This window comes from Pleurodeles waltl, chromosome 8 (genome assembly GCF_031143425.1).
Source record: "Pleurodeles waltl isolate 20211129_DDA chromosome 8, aPleWal1.hap1.20221129, whole genome shotgun sequence".
Lineage (NCBI taxonomy): Eukaryota > Metazoa > Chordata > Amphibia > Caudata > Salamandridae > Pleurodeles > Pleurodeles waltl.
Window position 1 is genome coordinate 1,199,186,702 of NC_090447.1, and position 18,679 is coordinate 1,199,205,380.

Consider the following 18,679-nt stretch of genomic DNA (forward strand, 5'->3'; position numbering starts at 1 on the left):
CGGAAGGTGAATGAGCTCACCTACTTTGACGCTTACCATATGCCTCGCATCGACGAACTGTTGGAGAGAATAGGGCATGCCAAGTTCATGTCTACTTTAGATCTCACAAAAGGATATTGGCAGATCCCCTTAAAAGAAACAGACAGGGAAAAGACCGCATTTTCAGCACCCTCTGGGTTATATCAGTTTACAGTTCTCCCTTTTGGGCTACACGGAGCCCCTGCTACCTTTCAACGGCTAATGGATATGATTTTAAGGCCCCATCGCTCCTATGCCTCAGCCTACTTAGATGACATTGTAATATTTAGTGACTCATGGACTGACCACCTCCAACATTTATCAACAGTGCTACAGACATTGAGGGAAGCTCACTTAACTGCCAATCCTGAAAAATGTATGTTAGGCTGTACATCAATCAAATACCTGGGGTATGTCTTAGGACAAGGAAAAGTCCGCCCTCAAATTGAAAAAGTTGCAGCCATAAAACAGATTCCAGTACCTAAGTCAAAAAAAGAAATACGCTCGTTCCTTGGGCTCGTCGGTTACTAGAGGCGGTTTATTCCTGGGTTTTCGACCATAGCTGAGCCTCTTACGAATCTGCTAAAGAATGGGTCTCCTAAAACATTCTCCTCCTTACCAGAAGCAGGTATGCACAGTTTTTTGAGGCTTAAGGAGGCCTTGGCTACCGACCCTGTGTTGTGCTGCCCGGATTTTGGTCGTCCTTTTATCTTACAAACCGACGCATCTGATGTTGGTCTAGGGGCCGTGTTATCACAAACCCAACCTGATGGGTCGGCTCACCCTGTTCTGTTTATCAGTAGGAAGCTTCTTCCCCGTGAGCGTCCATATCCCACTATTGAGAAGGAATGTCTTGCCATTAAGTGGGCCATTGAGTCTCTTCGGTATTATCTCAGTGGCCGTCCTTTCACCCTCCTGACTGATCATGCCCCACTTACTTGGCTGTCTCGTCAAAAGGATACCAATCCTAGAGTCCTGAGGTGGTTTCTTTCCTTACAACCCTTTTCGTTTCAGGTGTTTCATTCTCCGGGACGTCTCATGGCCAATGTTGACTTTCTCTCCAGATGTCCTTCGGATGAGCGTCGTCTACAGACGCTCTCTAGGGGGAGTGTTTGTGATGGGTCGCTCCATTCCGACCCACACAGTTCCCTTACTTGTGCTGACTCTGCCACACACGACCTGGTGCATACTGTAGACCCCGGCGATTTGATTGGTCGCTTATGGCAACCGCGGGACCAACTGCGGGTTAAAAGCGGAGCGTCAGAGATATCGAGGAGAGAGGCGAGCGGGAGTGAAGATATACGAGTGACAAAGGAGGAGCAAGAGGACGAGGAACCCACCATCGAGGAGGAGGACGGCCGGAAGACGGAGCCGACGGGAGCTGGAGTACCACAGAGGAAACTTGGAGACAGCTGGCCCGGGGAGCCTGCTCCTACGCCGCCACGCTTCCGGAGAAGCGTGGCCTCTCCAGGTACGGAGACGAAAGCGGGGAAGGGAGGCGGGAGGTGAGAGGAGCGGGGAAGAGGAGGGGAAAGAGGGGAGAAGGGGAAAGGGTGAACGGGCACTTTTGATGGTGAGCACTGTGGGGAAAAGGGGACGGGGCAAGAAAACAATAGCAGTCATTCAGATACAGAAAAGAAAGGGAAGAGAAATATAGGAAATACGATACCAAGAAGATAGAGCGTACGCAGGAAGAGATTCACGATTAAGTACACTAAACAAATAAACGAGAGAAAGAGAGAGAGAAAAAGAAGAAGAAAGACGGAAAACAGTACATAAGCAAGAAGCGCAGGACGCAAAGAAACAGGCAGGAAGGAAGTCTGGCAGGAGAACCAGAAGAGAGACAACACAGGCGAAAAGAAGTAAGACAGTCAGAAGACAGCGGAGACAGGGACAAAGAGAGTGAGAGAGAAAAGGGAAAGACAAGAACAGTTAAGCCTTAACAAGCCCCCCCCCCCCACTTACCGTATCTATTTATTTTCTTGTTTCCATGCTCCCCGCGAGGCCTGGGAAGGAAGAAGGAGGACGAGCCAAGAGGCCAACCCGAGGACTACTCTACAACCTACTGCTATTCCATAAACTTTGTACATATTACTCATCGTATAAACTGTTTCAAGAACCAATAAAAGACAGTTCTTTGAAACCACGATATTGCTATTCAGCGTCATAAATCTGCCATCCTCGCACAGATAGCCACACAATAGCAGCCCACTGCCTTTGAGGGACCCCCTGTACCATACAGGCCCCCTCAAGTGCAGCAAACCACTTGTTGATGTCATCCCCCTCCTTGTAAGGGTGGACTATCTTGTGCAGATTCCTGGAATCATGATCTCTAACAGGATTACTATCAGGAATACTGCTGCTGCCACCATGGGGTCCAAACCCCAACCTCTGTCTTTCCTTCTCCAGGTCTAGGGATTCCCTATCTAAGGCCAGCTGTTGCTGTTTAAGCTTCAGTCTGGTCTCTTCAACCCTCAACTTTTTGAGTTCCCTTTCTAACAAGTTATCCTCAGGGTGGGTGGGTTGGGAATGCTTGGACACAGAAGATAAGTTAGAAACTACAGAGGGGGATCTGTCCCTAACTGTCTGGACCCTAGAAACTTGGCCTCTAGGAATAAAGTCTTTCCTACTGTGATGGGAACCTCTATTACTACCAACATTACTAGGTGTCCTGCTAGGGGGCAGATCCTGTTCAGAACCCTCCCCACCTCCCTCAAGGTGTTCTCCTGAGTCAGAATGGGAACCTTCTATTAACCTCTCATCTGATGTGCCTGCTTGGGACTCATCATTTACAATAAGCATGTTAAATAGAAACTCTTTTGTAGGGTTCTTTCCTAACACTAAACCTCTATCTAAACAGAGACTCCTTAGGCTCTTGTAATTCAAAAGTAGTATTGACCATTTTAAGAGCTGAATCTACCACAGACATGATAGCAGAAAAGGTTTAGAGATAGTGAGAAGGTAGAAAAAGTTTCAGAACTTTTTAAAGAACAGAGAAAAAAACTTTTTCTAACTTTTAGAAGTTTAGAGAAACTTTTCAGAACTTTGTAAAAAGTTTTAGAGGAGAAAAGCAAAACTTTTTGATTAGGTGTACATACACTGAACTGTTTTGTATATGATTCTCTTATGAAAAGTACACAATGACAAAGTGGTTAGTAGTTACAAGTACTTATCCCACCGCTGCACAACCAATGTAGGAGGCTGGCCTGGCTTGTAGTGGGTACCAGAGGTACTTACACCTTGTGCCAGGTCCAGTTATACCTTATTAGTGTAGAAGAGGTGTTTCTAGCAGCTTAGGCTGATAGAAGGTAGCTATGGCAAAGCAGCTTAGGCTGAACTAGGAGACATGTAAAGCTCCTACTATACCACTTGTATCATATGCACAATATCATAAGAAAACACAATACACAGAATTACTAAAAATAAAGGTACTTTATTTTTATGACAATATGCCAAAAGTATCTCAGTGAGTACCCTCAGTATGAGGATAAGTTATATACACAAGATATATGTGCACAAACCAAAATTAGGTAAGTAATAGCAAGAAAAGTAATGCAAACAGTGTAGAATTAAAATAGATTGCAATAGGAGCACATAGGTATAGGGGCAACACAAACCATATACTCCAAAAGTGGAATGCGAACCACGAATGGACCCCAGACCTATGTGACCTTGTAGAGGGTCGCTGGGACTGTAAGAAAACAGTGAGGGTTAGAAAAATACCCCACCCCAAGACCCTGAAAGATAGGTGTAAAGTGCACCTACTACCCTGAGAGAGCACATAAGTTGTGATAGGGGAATTCTGCAGGAAGAACAAACACCAGCAATGCAACAACAGTGGATTTCCGGACCTGAGTACCTGTAAGACAAGGGGACCAAGTACAATAGTTGCGACAGTGTCGAGAGTGGGCAGGAGCCCAGGAAATGCCAGCTGAGGGTGCAAGGAAGCTGCCACCGGGTGGAAGAAGCTTGGAGTTCTGCAAGAAAGAAGAAGACTAGGGACTTCTCTTTTGGAAGACGGATGTCCCACGTCGCGATGAAGCTTGCAGAGGTGTTCCCACACAGAAAGACCGCAAACAAGCCTTGCTAGCTGCAAGGGTGGCGGTAGAGGTTTTTGGGTGCTGCTGTGGCCCAGGAGGGACCAGGTTGTCGCCACTTGGAGGAGGAGACAGAGGGGGCGCCCAGCAACTCAGGGAGCCCTCACAGAAGCAGGCAGCACCCGCAGAAGTACCCTAACAGGCACTTGGAAGAAGAGTGAACCGGAGTCCACGCAAAGTCACAAAAGGGAGTCCCACGACGCCAGAGGACAACTCAGAAGGTTGTGCACTGCAGGAAGGAGTGTCAGGGACCCAGGCTTGGCTGTGCACAAAGGAAATCCTGGAAGAGTGCACAGGAGCCGGAGCAGCTGCAAATCACGCTGTACACAGCTTTGCAGTCTAGCGTGGGGAGGCAAGGACTTACCTCCACCAAACTTGGACTGAAGAGTCACTGGACTGTGGGAGTCACTTGGACAGAGTTGCTGTGTTCCAGGGCCCACGCTCGTCAGGATGAGAGGGGACCCAGAGGACCAGTGTTGCAGTCTTTTGGTGCCTGCGTTAGCAGGGGGAAGATTCCGTCGACCCACGGGAGATTTCTTCGGAGCTTCTGGTGCAGGGTGAAGGCAGGCTACCCCCAGAGCATGCACCACCTGGAAACAATTGAGAAAGCCGGCAGGATTAGGAGCTACAATGTTGCTGGTAGTCATCTGGCTACTTTGTTGCGGTTTTGCAGGCGTCCTGAGCAGTCAGCGGTCGATCCTTTGGTAGAAGGTGAAGAGGGAGATGCAGAGGAACTCTGATGAGCTCTTGCATTAGTTATCTAAAGAATTCCCCAAAGCAGAGACCCTAAATAGCCAGAAAAGGAGGTTTGGCTACCAAGGAAGGAGGATTGGCTACCAAGAGAGGTAAGAGCCTATCAGAAGGAGCCTCTGACGTCACCTGCTGGCACTGGCCACTCAGAGCAGTCCAGTGTGCCATGAACACCTCTGTTTCCAAGATGGCAGAGGTCTGGTACACACTGGAGGAGCTCTGGGCACCTCCCCTAGGAGGTACTGGTCAGGGGAGTGATCACTCCCCTTTCCTTTGTCGTTTCGCGCCAGAGCAGGGCTGGGGGATCCCTGAACCGGTGTAGACTGGCTTATGCAGGGATGGGCACCATCTGTGCCCATCAAAGCATTTCCAGAGGCTGGGGGAGGCTACTCCTCCCCAGCCTTCACACCTATTTCCAAAGGGAGAGGGTGTAACACCCTCTCTCAGAGGAAATCCTTTGTTCTGCCTTCCTGGGCCAGGGCTGAAGCCTGTCTGAGGGGTTGGCAGCAGCAGCAGCTGCAGTGGAGACCCCGGAAAGGCAGTTTGGCAGTACCCGGGTACTGTGCTAGAGACCCGGGGAATCATGGAATTGTCCCCAATTCCATGATCTTAGACATGTTACATGGCCATGTTCGGAGTTACCATTGTTACGCTATACATAGGTAGTGACCTATGTATAGTGCACGCGTGTAATGGTGTTCCCGCACTCACAAAGTCCGGGGAATTGGCCCTGAACGATGTGGGGGCACCTTGGCTAGTGCCAGGGTGCCCACACACTAAATAACTTTGCACCCAACCTTCACCAGGTGAAGGTTAGACATATAGGTGACTTATAAGTTACTCAAGTGCAGTGGTAAATGGCTGTGAAATAACGTGGATGTTATTTCACGCAGGCTGCACTGGCAGACCTGTGTAAGAATTGTCAGAGCTCCCTATGGGTGGCAAAAGAAATGCTGCAGCCCATAGGGATCTCCTAGAACCGAACCCCAATACCCTGGGTACGTCATTACCATATACTAGGGAATTATATGGGTGTACCAGTATGCCAATGTGAATTGGTAAATTTAGTCACTAGCCTGTTAGTGACAAACTTGGAAAGCAGAGAGAGCATAACCACTGAGGTTCTGGTTAGCAGAGCCTCAGTGAGACAGTTAGGCATCACACAGGGAACACATACAGGGCACATACTTATGAGGACTGGGGCCCTGCCGGGCAGGGTCCCAGTGACACATAGACTAAAACAACATATATACAGTGAAATATGGGGGTAACATGCCAGGCAAGATGGTACTTTCCTACAGTGTCACAGATTTCGGTGGCGTGTTTGCCCAGTGATCTTGCGTTGATCAGGAGGCATCCGAGTTGGTCGGGGGGGTCTCGTGTGGTGGGGACAGCGAAATACAGGATTCTGTTAGGGCTGTCAGTCCTAGGGTGGCAGTGAAGCGGCAGTGGAGACAGGTGACGGGTCCCGCTATGGAGCGAGGAGATGCGAGGCAGCAGTTGTTGCATCCCGGGTCAAGGACGCGGAGATAGATGGTGGAGTACCTGTGGGAGTCTGTAGGGCCAGGGTTCCTAGCGAAGGCTGAGGTCCAGGTGTAGATGGGCTCAGACAGACTTACCCTTAGTGTGCCTTGGCGCACCTGCTGTGTGCCCTTGCTGTGGCCTCCATTAAATAGGTTGCGGGAGAGGGATGGGCACTGGGGAGGCAGGAAGCATGGTAACGGGAAAATGGCACAGTGGAAAAACTGCAGTGGGAAACAGGTGAGGGTGCAGAGCCTGAGGCACCCTGGGGCACTGGAGACCTGGGCACTGTCACAGGCAGGAAGGGTGTGCTGGCTGGTGAGGACTGTCTCCCAGGTGCAGGAGCAGCCTGGCCATCAGTGAGGAGCCGCTAACAGCGAGGGGGGAGCTGGCAAGGACCTGCTCTAACATTTTTTTTTTTTAAATCTTGATGCATAAAATAAGAATAAGAAATAAGAAAAAATAAAAACAACACTGGTGGCATGCAACTAAACTCCAACATTACCTCAAAGGATCATGTGAATGCATTTCAATTGGTCGAGGAGTACCTCCTGGGCCACCACGGGTAAGAGCATCTATGAAGCCACGAACTACTGCATTTCTTCTAGCTGTTCCAAACTCATCCAGTGTATATCTGAAAAAAAGGAAGGTGCATACAGAAACTAGTTAACAGAAATTAAATACACCTTATAGGGTTCTTTATTAAAACAAAGTATGGGTGATACATCAAATTATTTTAAAAAAAACTCAAATACTTGCAACATATTGGAAGGGATGTTTAATAAGAGAATTATGATATTTTATGGCTCACAATGATGTCTACTTGAAGAATGTGACACACCATTAGTTTATAGACTGAAAGGCCAGAGAATTAGACACTGAAAAGCATATGGTAAAGCTGCCATACAAGCATAATTACGGAAGGGTGCGAGCAATAATGATATCTGTCACGTTCCAATGATTGCTCGGAGCTGGAATCAAAACATTGGTGGGCTTATTTACAGAGTCAAATAAATTGTTAAGGGTGCACAGAAGGACAGGGTGCGACTTTCGCTGATGGAACCTTCAGAGGGGATGCACGGGTGACTGAACATGTGGTGCCATCGCTTTCTTGTGACAGAGATGCAGCTGGATCGTTTTAACTTTATTATTTTAGATGGTGTATGCAGAAGAACATTACAAATGTTGATTCACTGGATCAGCCAGAAGCAAGTGCACTTCCTATTACTACAAAAGATAAAATCTTAAGGTAAGAGTACAAATATCAATTTAGCAATGCATTCAAGCACAGAGAGAAAATGCACTAGTCTAATTTCCTCACCATGAAGACTGCTTTCAGTTATATATCACAAGTCACAGACTTAATGCAAGTGACCCCGGTGGTGAATATACATGTTCAACCTGTGCAAATGCATTGGAGGACATTTTCACTTGGTCTGAAAATGCTCCCTTCTGCTTCTTTTTCACAAGAGGTTATTGCACAATGTAATATACCGAACGATTCATGTAGTTTAACTTACTCTGTTACATCAAAGTAACAGAGTAACTATTTAACTTACTCTGTTAGATCAAAGTAACAACAAAAACATTGTTAATGGCTTCATTAACGCCCTCTCAGGTGTCATCCACTACATGGAGCACCAAGGGTATTCACAAGAAATATTATCTATACTGGTTAGCAATCAAAAACACAATTAAATGCCTATCACTGAATCACCCCACCTATTCTCCTTCAGAACAATCCCATTTATAAGGTGAACTGTATCAGATTCGAGAACCCATATACCACACAACTTACTTTCTCAATAAAGTTGATTTGAATAAACAAGATTGTATCAGGTTATTTTTTTAACCCAAGTTTCCATAAGCCACTAAACACCTTGAACCTGTGTGAAATTATTCAGTTAAGAACCCCCTCACGAAATCACACATTTGAGGAGAAATTAAAAAAATGATCAATATCATTTGCATTGAAGCACTTGTCTACGCAGAGCATTCCTTTGCCTGAACATGCCAAATCAACCATGCATTAAATCCTAACTTACTAGAATCAGATAAACTTGAAAACATAGCCACTACTGCGTTATACTCTTACATCAGGGTCTGTGAACCTTTCAACTAATCCAATCATCATCTTCTGAAAAGTATAAGAACCTAATGTCCATATGAGGATGTTCAGGAAACGTACATTTAGAGTCATCTGAAAAAACATCTTATATAAACTAATAGCCAGCAAAATGTCTTGCCACAAAAGTAAGCACTGACATTACTTGCTCAGTAAATATACTCAAGTTTGTCCCTATATTAAATGTTAAACCCAATAGCTTCAAAGAGGTTGTTTTATTAAATAATTGCATCATCTTTTCTTGGTGAAAAATCTAAAACATAATTCAATTTTCTGTTTTATATCCAATGTTCCAGTTCGTTTCATATTTGTTGAAATACAAGTAATTAACAAGCATTTGCAATGCAATGGGTCTCGCGTTTGCAAGAGTTAGATCTATCAGTGTTGTAAATTCCTAACTGGACTTTTTTTTACCACATAAATTGAAAATGAAGAGTAAAACAGTTGACATACGCAAGCCCCACCTCAAATTCTTTGCTAGAACTGACCGGAGCGAGATAATGCCTTCAGCTTTATATCAGTTAAGTTGGTGCTCTTTTCAAACGACTGATGCAAAGGCCGCATGGAGTGTCTTGGCAAACTGCTAAAGCCTGGGTGAGCTATTGGGTCCCTGAGTGAATGTCTAGAAAGGATCGTAGCTGGGATGAAAGGCAAACCGAAACTGGAGGAGGGGCCATCACACTCTGTAACAGGAGGAAGCGTGACGTAGTGTGATGGGCAACAAAAATGTTAACTTAGCGAAATCGCCTGGGAGGGAACTCAGCACACAAAGGAGGGACATTTCACAAAATTCACCAATAAAAATATAGCATTTAAAACAAGCACAACAAAGAATTATTAGCAAGAGTGGGCATGGTTGAAAGCCCACAGAGAGATTACAACAGGCCAGAGCTCAACCCTAAAAAGGATGTACAGTATCACTTTCAGGTTTAATAGAAGAACATACCTACCAATTATTGTGTGCGGCAGGAAACCATATGCAAGATAAACAAAAGGAAATCTGTCCGGATGAGACTTGGGAAACCTTCACATGTAATTCTCACTTCGGATGATATACAGTTAAACAGATTACAAAAAGTAGCGGTTGGACTCCTGACTGAACGGAAACAGTTCCAATTATGTCTAATATAAAGAGCTAACGTACCAGTCAACACTCCCACCATAAGCATTTTGTGGAGTTCAATACTGCCTAGCGCTCTCAAAAGTATGAGTTATATCTTCATTCACCCTCTTGTTTATATCCTATCTATGTTGCTTGCTGGGTTCGATCCAAATACCAAAATGATATTTCATTACACCATCTACTTTTGAGGAAGTAGTTAGCCAAAGGAATGTAATATCTTGCTTCTCCTTATATTTCCAATCGCCAGGAGAAGATTAGTGAACACCTGTCCAGATGTAAATGCTGAAATTGTGTCCCTTTTTCTCAGAGTTTTAAAAAATAATCAACAAAAATGTTGATTGTCTCAGCATCTAGAGTTGTAGAAGCGGCATTCAAACAATGAACTCTTTTGATTCATCTTTTATGGTTGCAAGACTAGGTTGTGTCATATTAGCAAAACAAAAACATGCTACTCCCATGCATCCAGTTTTCTCACACTTGAACATGCAAGATTGGTTGTAGAAGCATTCTGCGGTCATACTTATTTATGCCATGAAACACATAATGGTATTTTCAAAATGCTTCAGCACGAATAGCTGCAAGAGCCCTCAAATTCACCTGCACTAAGCCACCACTGTATAAGCTTCACTACTTCTCAATAGAAACAATAGCAGATTTGACGCACTTGTTCTAATACACCAGTATCAGTGAGGAAAGGGTTCAACTACACAATGAAGGCATGCAGGTAGTTCACGCACAGTCTATATTCAAGATCACTACAAAAGAAGGAAGGCGGGGCAGAGTTTTGGGTGCAAATGCCTGAAAATACATAGCCCTAGAACAGAGAAAGTGATTATTTAATTCTGAAAGCTGTTTAAGATCTTAGTGTAATATGCAATTTGATTTTTATAGGAGTTCTTTGATCGGCGATCACTCGCTATGGCACCTCAATACACTTCTATGTTTGTACACTTAACAATTTAAGACAACACAAACTCACACCAAGATTGCACTCTTGCTTATTTAGATAAAAGAATACTAGTAATACAAATTCTCCATCAACACTTTAATAGAATAAAATAAAAGTAAAGACAGTCTGGCATTGTTTGCCCTGTGGAATAAAATAGTTTGTTTTCACACCACAGAGGGAATTATATGTTAACATTTACATCTACTATTCTTATGACATGTTGCAAGAAAACAAGTATGTACAGCAGATACGTTTAGTTAACCTGCTCCGTGGTTCTACTTATACCCTGGAGGAAAAGGTTTAAACCTTGGTGGGGGTGCTTATGATGCTCGTCGCCCTGTGGTACGTTCACACAGCGAGGGTGACTGTAACATGCAGGGAAGCGCATGGGCCCATCACAATACAATCTTAAATTAGAACAAAGTTGTAGGACAAATTCGCTTTTGGGTTAGAAGAGTAGTAGTAAATGATCCCCAAACAAAGGAAACCACAAGTATTTTGAGTTCTGTTTACAGAAAGCATTTCATGAGCCTTCTGGGGTACTTAGCCCTACCAACAAGAACAGTCATACAAATGGTCTCAAAAAGCTGTGCTCATTCTTTAAAATAAAGCCAGCAGCCATCGCTGGCCTTTCTCATCATTCCCTTAACTCATCATATCATGCCTCCTCCGTAGAAAAGCCTCTCGTCACCAGTTTGTACTATTCCCTAAATGCTACACATTCTTTTAATGCAACTCATTTGTGTGCTCTGTACAAAAATATTCTGTGTGCTCTACATTCTCGGTACTTGTAAAAATTGATAATAAAACGTTAGGTCCCTTTCGGCCTGCACTACTACATCTGTATTAGAGGGGGAAGAGCACTATAAATCTTGTAAACACATACAATAAAATCCACTTAAACCCACTCAATTTGAGCACCCAGAGTACAGGACATATTCACTGGCTTAGGAGAGCAAGAAATGGTAAACAACATGTAGCTATGTTCTGAAGGAAAAGCTGTGCAACCTTTTCGGCCACAACCAAGAAAAACATCAATAAGACGCTCTTTCCGGTACGGTTGCAGGATATTGTTAAAGGCCTACATGTAAACAATAGTATCACCCTTCCTATTATCTAGAGCTCACAACATTATGAATGGATAAGACTCTGCATTTATACAGGTCGTCAATTAATGCATCTTCGTGATTGAAGGAAGGGTTACATGAAGCTCTAGTCATGATTTTTATAATGTGCTCTTCTCCTCCTCTGCACCCCGTCCTGCGTGTTCTTTTCTTCTTCTGTACTCTTCTCTGCGTGTTCTTTTCTTCTTCTGTGTTCTTCTCCTCCTCTGCACCCCGTCCTGCGTGTTCTTTTCTTCTTCTGTACTCTTCTCTGCTCCTCTCTCCTCTTCTTCTGTGCTCCTCTCTCCTCTTCTTCTGTGGTCTTCTCCTCTTCCTCGGTGCTCCTCTCTCCTCTTCTTCTGTGGTCTTCTCTTCCTCTGGACTCGTCGCTCCTCTTCTTCTGTGGTCTTCTCTCCTTCCTTTTCTATTCCTCTCTTCTTTTCTTCCTGACTCCTCTCCTCCTCTGTAATCCCCCCTTCCCTATCTTCTTTCCCTTCCCCTCTATCTGACCCCCCCGCCCTCTGATTTCCCGCCGCCACCTCCCGCTCAGCCTCGCCCCCCCTGCTCCCATTCGTCGCCCCCCCTCCGGCCCCCCGCCCCCACCTGACCCCTCCTCCCCCCCTCCTCCCTCTTATGCCGGCCGCTGCGCGGCAGAGTTAGCGACCCTTGACCCAAGGGTAGGTCGCTCCCCCCGCTGCTGCAGCTCCACCTGCCCAGGCTCCTGACACCTCCCATCAAGACCAGCTAAACCGTAAGTACTCCCCCCGCCCAGCCCCTCGGCCAGCCCCTCGTTACTCACCTCTGTTTTTCTGAACTTCTGTCTTCGGTCTTCTGCTCTCTCCTCCAACCTTTCTTCGCACCTCTGCTGTCCTCTCTCTGTCCATTTCCCTTCGCTCTCTGCTCCTCCCTCTGGTAGACATCTTCCTCCGGTCTCTGCTCCTCTTCTGCAGCCCACTTGCTGCGTGGTCTGCTCCTCTCCTGTGTCCTTCTCTTCTGCCTCACCGCACTTTCCTCGTGTTCTGCTCTTCCTCTGTGTCCCGCTCCTCTTCCTCACCGCATTTTCTTCCTGCTCTGCTCTTCTTCTGTGCTCTTCTCCTCCTCTGCACCCCGTCCTGCGTGTTCTTTTCTTCTTCTGTACTCTTCTCTGCAAATTCTTTTCTTCTTCTCCTCCTCTGCACCCCGTCCTGCGTGTTCTTTTCTTCTTCTGTACTCTTCTCTGCATGTTCTTTTCTTCTTCTGTACTCTTCTGTGCTCCTCTCTCCTCTTCTTCTGTGCTCCTCTCTCCTCTTCTTCTGTGGTCTTCTATTCCTCTGAACTCGTCGCTCCTCTTCTTCTGTGGTCTTCTCTCCTTCCTCTTCTATTCCTCTCTTCTTTTCTTCCTGACTCCTCTCCTCCTCTGTAATCCCCCCTTCCCTATCTTCTCTCCCTTCCCCTCTATCTGACCCCCCCACCCTCTGCTTTCCTGCCGCCACCTCCCACTCAGCCCTGCCCCCCGCTCCCATTCGTCGCCCCCCCTCCCGCCTTCCCGTCCCCAGTTGACCCCTCCTCCCCCCCTCCTCCCTCTTATGGTGGCCGTGCGCAGCGGGCGCGCCGCTGGCACGCCAAAGGCAAGCCCGTCTGTGCCCGTCCGTGCCTGGACCGCGCCCAGTGCCACGACCCCTGGCCCCCAGTACTCCCAAACCCCGCAGCAGCGCTACAACCCCACCTCCCTCCACGCTCTCAACACAGGACGCTCCAGAACCTGCTTCCAAGCCAACCCAAAACGCACTCATGGGCCCTTCACATGCCTTACCTGCAAACACACCTTCCACCGCGACTGCACCCCGCCCGCCAGCCCACGCGCCAATAATCATCTCAAATGCATCCTCATCAACGCACGCTCCGTCCACAAGCACGCCATTGAACTATGGGACCTCCTGGACTCCACTGCACCGGACGTCGCCTTCATCACTGAGACCTGGATGAACGCCTCCTCAGCCCCCGACATCGCCATAGCCATCCCCGACGGCTACAAGATCACCAGGAGAGACCGCACCAACCAAGTCGGTGGAGGAATCGCCATCGTTTTCAAGGACTCCATCAACGTCACCACCTCCACCGAAGACACCCCCCTCACCGCCGAACACATGCACTTCCAGATCCACACCGAGCCCAGGACCAGCCTCAGAGGAACTCTCATCTACAGACCCCCTGGACCACGCGCCCTCTTCAGCGAATCCATCGCTGACTTCATCTCCCCGCACGCCCTAGCCTCGCCGGACTACATCCTCCTCGGAGACCTCAACTTCCACCTGGAACAGAACAACGACCCCAACACCACCACCCTGCTCGACAACCTGGCCAACCTCGGTCTCAAGCAACTGGTGGACACACGCTCGACCCCATCTTCTCCGCCAGCAACCACATATCCTTCAGCCACTCCTCCGTAATACACTGGACCGACCACAGATGTGTCCACTTCACCTTCAGACGCAAGACTCTCCACCTCCGCACACAACCCATCCCACGCAGACATTGGAACAAAATCCCCACAGAACAGCTACTCTCCACTCTCAGCGACAACCAACCCTCCTTCTCCACCGACCCCAACAACGCAGCCCTCAGCCTCACTCATTGGATCACCAACTGCGTGGACAACCTCGCACCCCTCAGACGCCTCCCAAGACAGACCAGCACCAGGAAACCTCAATGGTTCACGGACACCCTCAAGGAATCCAAAAAAAACTGCTGTACCCTCGAGAAAGCCTGGCGCAAAGACGGCACCGTAGAAAACATTTCTGCCCTCAAAAACGCCACCCGCGAACACCATCAGCTGATCCGCGCCACCAAAAGAACTTCCTTCACAGACAGACTGGACAAGAACACTCACAACAGCAAAGAACTCTTCAACATCGTCAAAGAGCTCTCCAATCCTAACGCCAACTCCAACTCCATCACGGCCTCACAAGACCTCTGCAACTCCCTCGCTACCTTCTTCCATCGTAAGATCACCGACCTACACGACAGCTTCGGACACCAGACCCAGCCAACCACCACAGAACCTACAACCACAGCCATCACCCTCAACGCCTGGACTCACATCAGCACGGAGGAGACCAAAGTTACCATGAACACCATCCACTCCGGTGCCCCCTCGGACACCTGCCCACATTTCATCTTCAACAAAGCCGATGACATCATCTCCCCTCATCTCCAGACCATCATCAACAGCTCGTTTGCTTCTGCCACCTTCCCTGAGAGCTGGAAACATGCGGAAGTCAACGCCCTCCTGAAGAAACCTACGGCGAACCCCAGCGACCTGAAGAACTTCCGCCCCATCTCGCTCCTCCCCTTCCCTGCCAAAGTCATCGAGAAGACCATCAACAAGCAACTGACCAATTCTCTTAAAGACAACAACCTACTTGACCCCTCCCAGTCCAGATTCCGAGCCAACCACAGCACAGAAACTGCCCTCATCTCAGTCACAGACGACATCAGAACTCTGATGGACAACGGAGAAACTGTCGCCCTCATCCTCCTCGACCTCTCGGCTGCTTTCGACACCGTCTGCCACCGAACCCTAATATCCCGCCTCCGCTCCACCGGTATCCAAGGACAGGCCCTGGACTGGATCCCTTCTTTCCTCTCCAACCGCTCCCAAAGAGTCTACCTCCCTCCGTTCCGCTCAGACCCCACCGAGATCATCTGCGGCGTCCCACAAGGCTCCTCGCTCAGCCCGACTCTCTTCAATGTCTACATGAGCCCCCTCGCCGACATCATACGCAAACACAACATCAACATCACCTCCTACGCCGACGACACTCAGCTGATACTTTCCCTCACCAAGGACCCCACCAGTGCCAAGACCAACCTGCAAGATGGAATGAAAGAAGTCGCAGAATGGATGAAACTCAGCCGTCTGAAACTGAACTCAGACAAAACGGAAGTCCTCATCCTCGGAAACACCCCGTCCGCCTGGGACGACTCTTAGTGGCCCACGGCCCTTGGCACCGCACCAACCCCTTCAGACCACGCACGCAACCTCGGATTCATCCTGGACCCACTTCTCACCATGACCAAACAAGTCAACGCCGTCATCCTCCTGCTTCCTCACTCTCCGCATGCTCCGAAAAATCTTCCGATGGATCCCCGCCGACACCAGAAAAACTGTGACCCACGCCCTCGTCACAAGCGGCCTGGACTACGGAAACACAGTATACGCAGGAACCACCGCTAAACTCCAGAAACGTCTTCAGTGAATACAAAACGCCTCCGCCCGCCTCGTCCTCAACATACCCCGCAACAGCCACATCTCCACCCACCTGAGACACCTGCACTGGCTTCTCGTCAACAAAAGGATCACCATCCGGCTCCTCACCCACGCACACAAAGCCCTCCACAACAAGGAACCCGAATACCTCAACCGTCGCCTCAGTTTCTACACGCCCACCCGTCAACTCCGCTCCGCCAACCTCGCACTCGCCGCCGTCCCTCGCATCCGCCGCACTACGGCAGGTGGGAAATCCTTCTCCTACCTGGCGGCCAAGACATGGAACTCCCTCCCCGCCAACCTCAGGACCACCCAGGACCACCCTGCATTCCGGAGGCAGCTCAAAACCTGGCTCTTCGAGCAGCAGTAACCCCCCTCCCCCAGCGCCTTGAGACCCTCACAGGTGAGTAGCGCGCTTTATAAATGTTTTTGATTTGATTTGATTTGATAATGTTCGACCAAATCTGACACCCAAGGTGGAGGGGCTTGAAGCAGCTTGCTGCCTGGTTCTGCTATCCACCCAAAGAAATAAAAAATAAAAAACAACAAAAAACGCCAGGGTAGGGGACAACTAGGGAGTGGGTGGGAGGAAGCAACAGGGAAAGGGTGGATGGAGTGAAAATGTAACACACAAGGGAGAGCAACATGGGGAGCAGAGCAGAAGCACATAAGTGAAAAAGGCAACACAAACCAAACAGGAGGAAGGGGTTGCTAGGCGGAGAAACACCTGAGAGAGAGAGAGCTTACAACACAAGGGAGAAAGCAACACAGAGGATTGCTATTTGGGGCGATAGAAGCAGCACACGAGAAAGACAGTTGAAGAACACCTGCTCTCTAATGGTGTGATGCAGCAATAAGGAAATAAAAGTGGTTCCCTAAAGAGTAGCAGTGGAGGGATACAAGTCAGCCAAGCCAAAAGATGGTAAAGAGGCTTTGCTCCAGGGGAGGGACAAACAGCAGATTGGACAGGATGGACAAGGAAAGCCATTGAATTAGAAGAAAGCAAATGAAAGTGACAATAAAACCAACCAATGGTAAGCAATGGGTGGGCTGTAAGTCCACTGTACGTTCCTGGTAAGTCCACAATAGGTCCTTTCCAAACAGACAGCTTCTGCAGTCTGGGGGTGAGACATGAAAAAAAAAGGTTGGTTGTTCATACAAGTATGGTTGGATGAAGTGCGTAGTCTTATAGAGCCTGGAGGGTAATAAGGAGTAGGAGAAGCAAAGTTGGAATGTGGCCTAAATTACTGAGCTTGCTATTGCGTAAGATAAGACAAAAAGGAATAATAAAGTTTTTATCACAGCGGTAACTGTCTGTAACTTTCTACTAGCAAGAACTTTACTTTACCACACAGCGTAGATCAAAATAATTCCTAGAGATAAAGGGGATGGCAAAGTTAAGTCAAAACTGTAGGAAAATAGGACCTTCCGAGCCATGATATAGACAGCTCACTTCCATCCCACGTTCCGACCCAACAGTTAGAGAAATTGACTTTATGTTGCCAGGAAAGCGCGTTTAGGAGCCAAAGGGCATACTGCCATTCACTTAATATTCAACTTATACGAAACATCATCCTTTATCGAGCACGACCGGCACTCTCTTGTTAAATCTTAGCTTATGAACTTCAAGGTGAAACTTCTTTACACTGAACTGGTCTCTCTCCCTTTCCTGCCCCATCTTTGGGAAGGTTACAGATGGGGTGAACCTTCTGTGCGACTCCTGCCTCCCACCCAGATCCTGCCCTGAGCTGACATTAGTCTGCCGCCCTTAGGGAACGTCTCCAAATTTCTCAAAGTTTTTGATTTTCCCTGAGATATGACTGGGTCTTCCCGGTCTGACCGCAACGCAGAGTCCAGCTCTTAATTCATGTGACCCAGGCCTTCCTCTGCCCCTCCCTTTGCACCCACCTACCTTCCGGCTCCTCACCCACGCACACAAAGCCCTCCACAACAAAGGACCCGAATACCTCAATTTCTCAGTTTCCACACGCCCACCCGTCAACTCCGCTCCGCCAACCTCGCAGTCGCCGCCGTCCCTCGCATCCGCCGCACTACGGCAGGTGGGAAATCCTTCTCCTACCTGGCGGCCAAGACATGGAACTCCCTCCCCGCCAACCTCAGGACCACCCAGGACCACCCTGCATTCCGGAGGCAGTTCAAAACCTGGCTCTTCGAGCAGCAGTAACCCCCCTCCCCCAGCGACTTGAGACCCTCACAGGTGAGTATTGCGCTTTATAAATGTTTTTGATTTGATTTGATTTGATAATGTTCGACCAAATCTGACACCCTTCCCAGAAGGTCATGAACCTACGTCACATAGGAGCTATACGACATGTTAAAAAAGGCAAGGCAAAAAAATGAGGGGCGATGATGGAGCCGATGTGTCATATTTTTTTTATTTACCACATGAGTAAACAGAAAAAAAAAAGCAGAGGCAGTATGATAGCACTTTTGTTATAAGGTGGAGGGGCTTGAAGCAGCTTGCTGCCTGGTTCTCCTATCCACCCAAAGAAATAAAAAATAAAAAACAACAAAAAACGCCAGGGTAGGGGACAACTAGGGAGTGGGTGGGAGGAAGCAACAGGGAAAGGGTGGATGGAGTGAAAATGCAGCACACAAGGGAGAGCAACATGGGGAGCAGAGCAGAAGCACATAAGTGAAAAAGGCAACACAAACCAAGCAGGAGGAAGGGGTTGCTAGGCAGAGAAACACCCGAGAGAGAGAGAGAGCTTACAACACAAGGG

At 48.0% G+C, this 18,679-nt stretch overlaps 1 protein-coding gene across 1 annotated transcript in view; it reads right to left on the reverse strand.

Moving 5' to 3' along the window:
* COG6 (component of oligomeric golgi complex 6) overlaps nt 1–18,679 on the reverse strand; it is a 521,976-nt gene that overhangs the window by 338,120 nt on the left and 165,177 nt on the right. Inside the window, exon 9 of the mRNA XM_069205482.1 lies at nt 6,892–7,020. Coding sequence (XP_069061583.1) covers nt 6,892–7,020 — 129 coding nt within the window. The remainder of the gene's footprint in view (nt 1–6,891; nt 7,021–18,679) is intronic.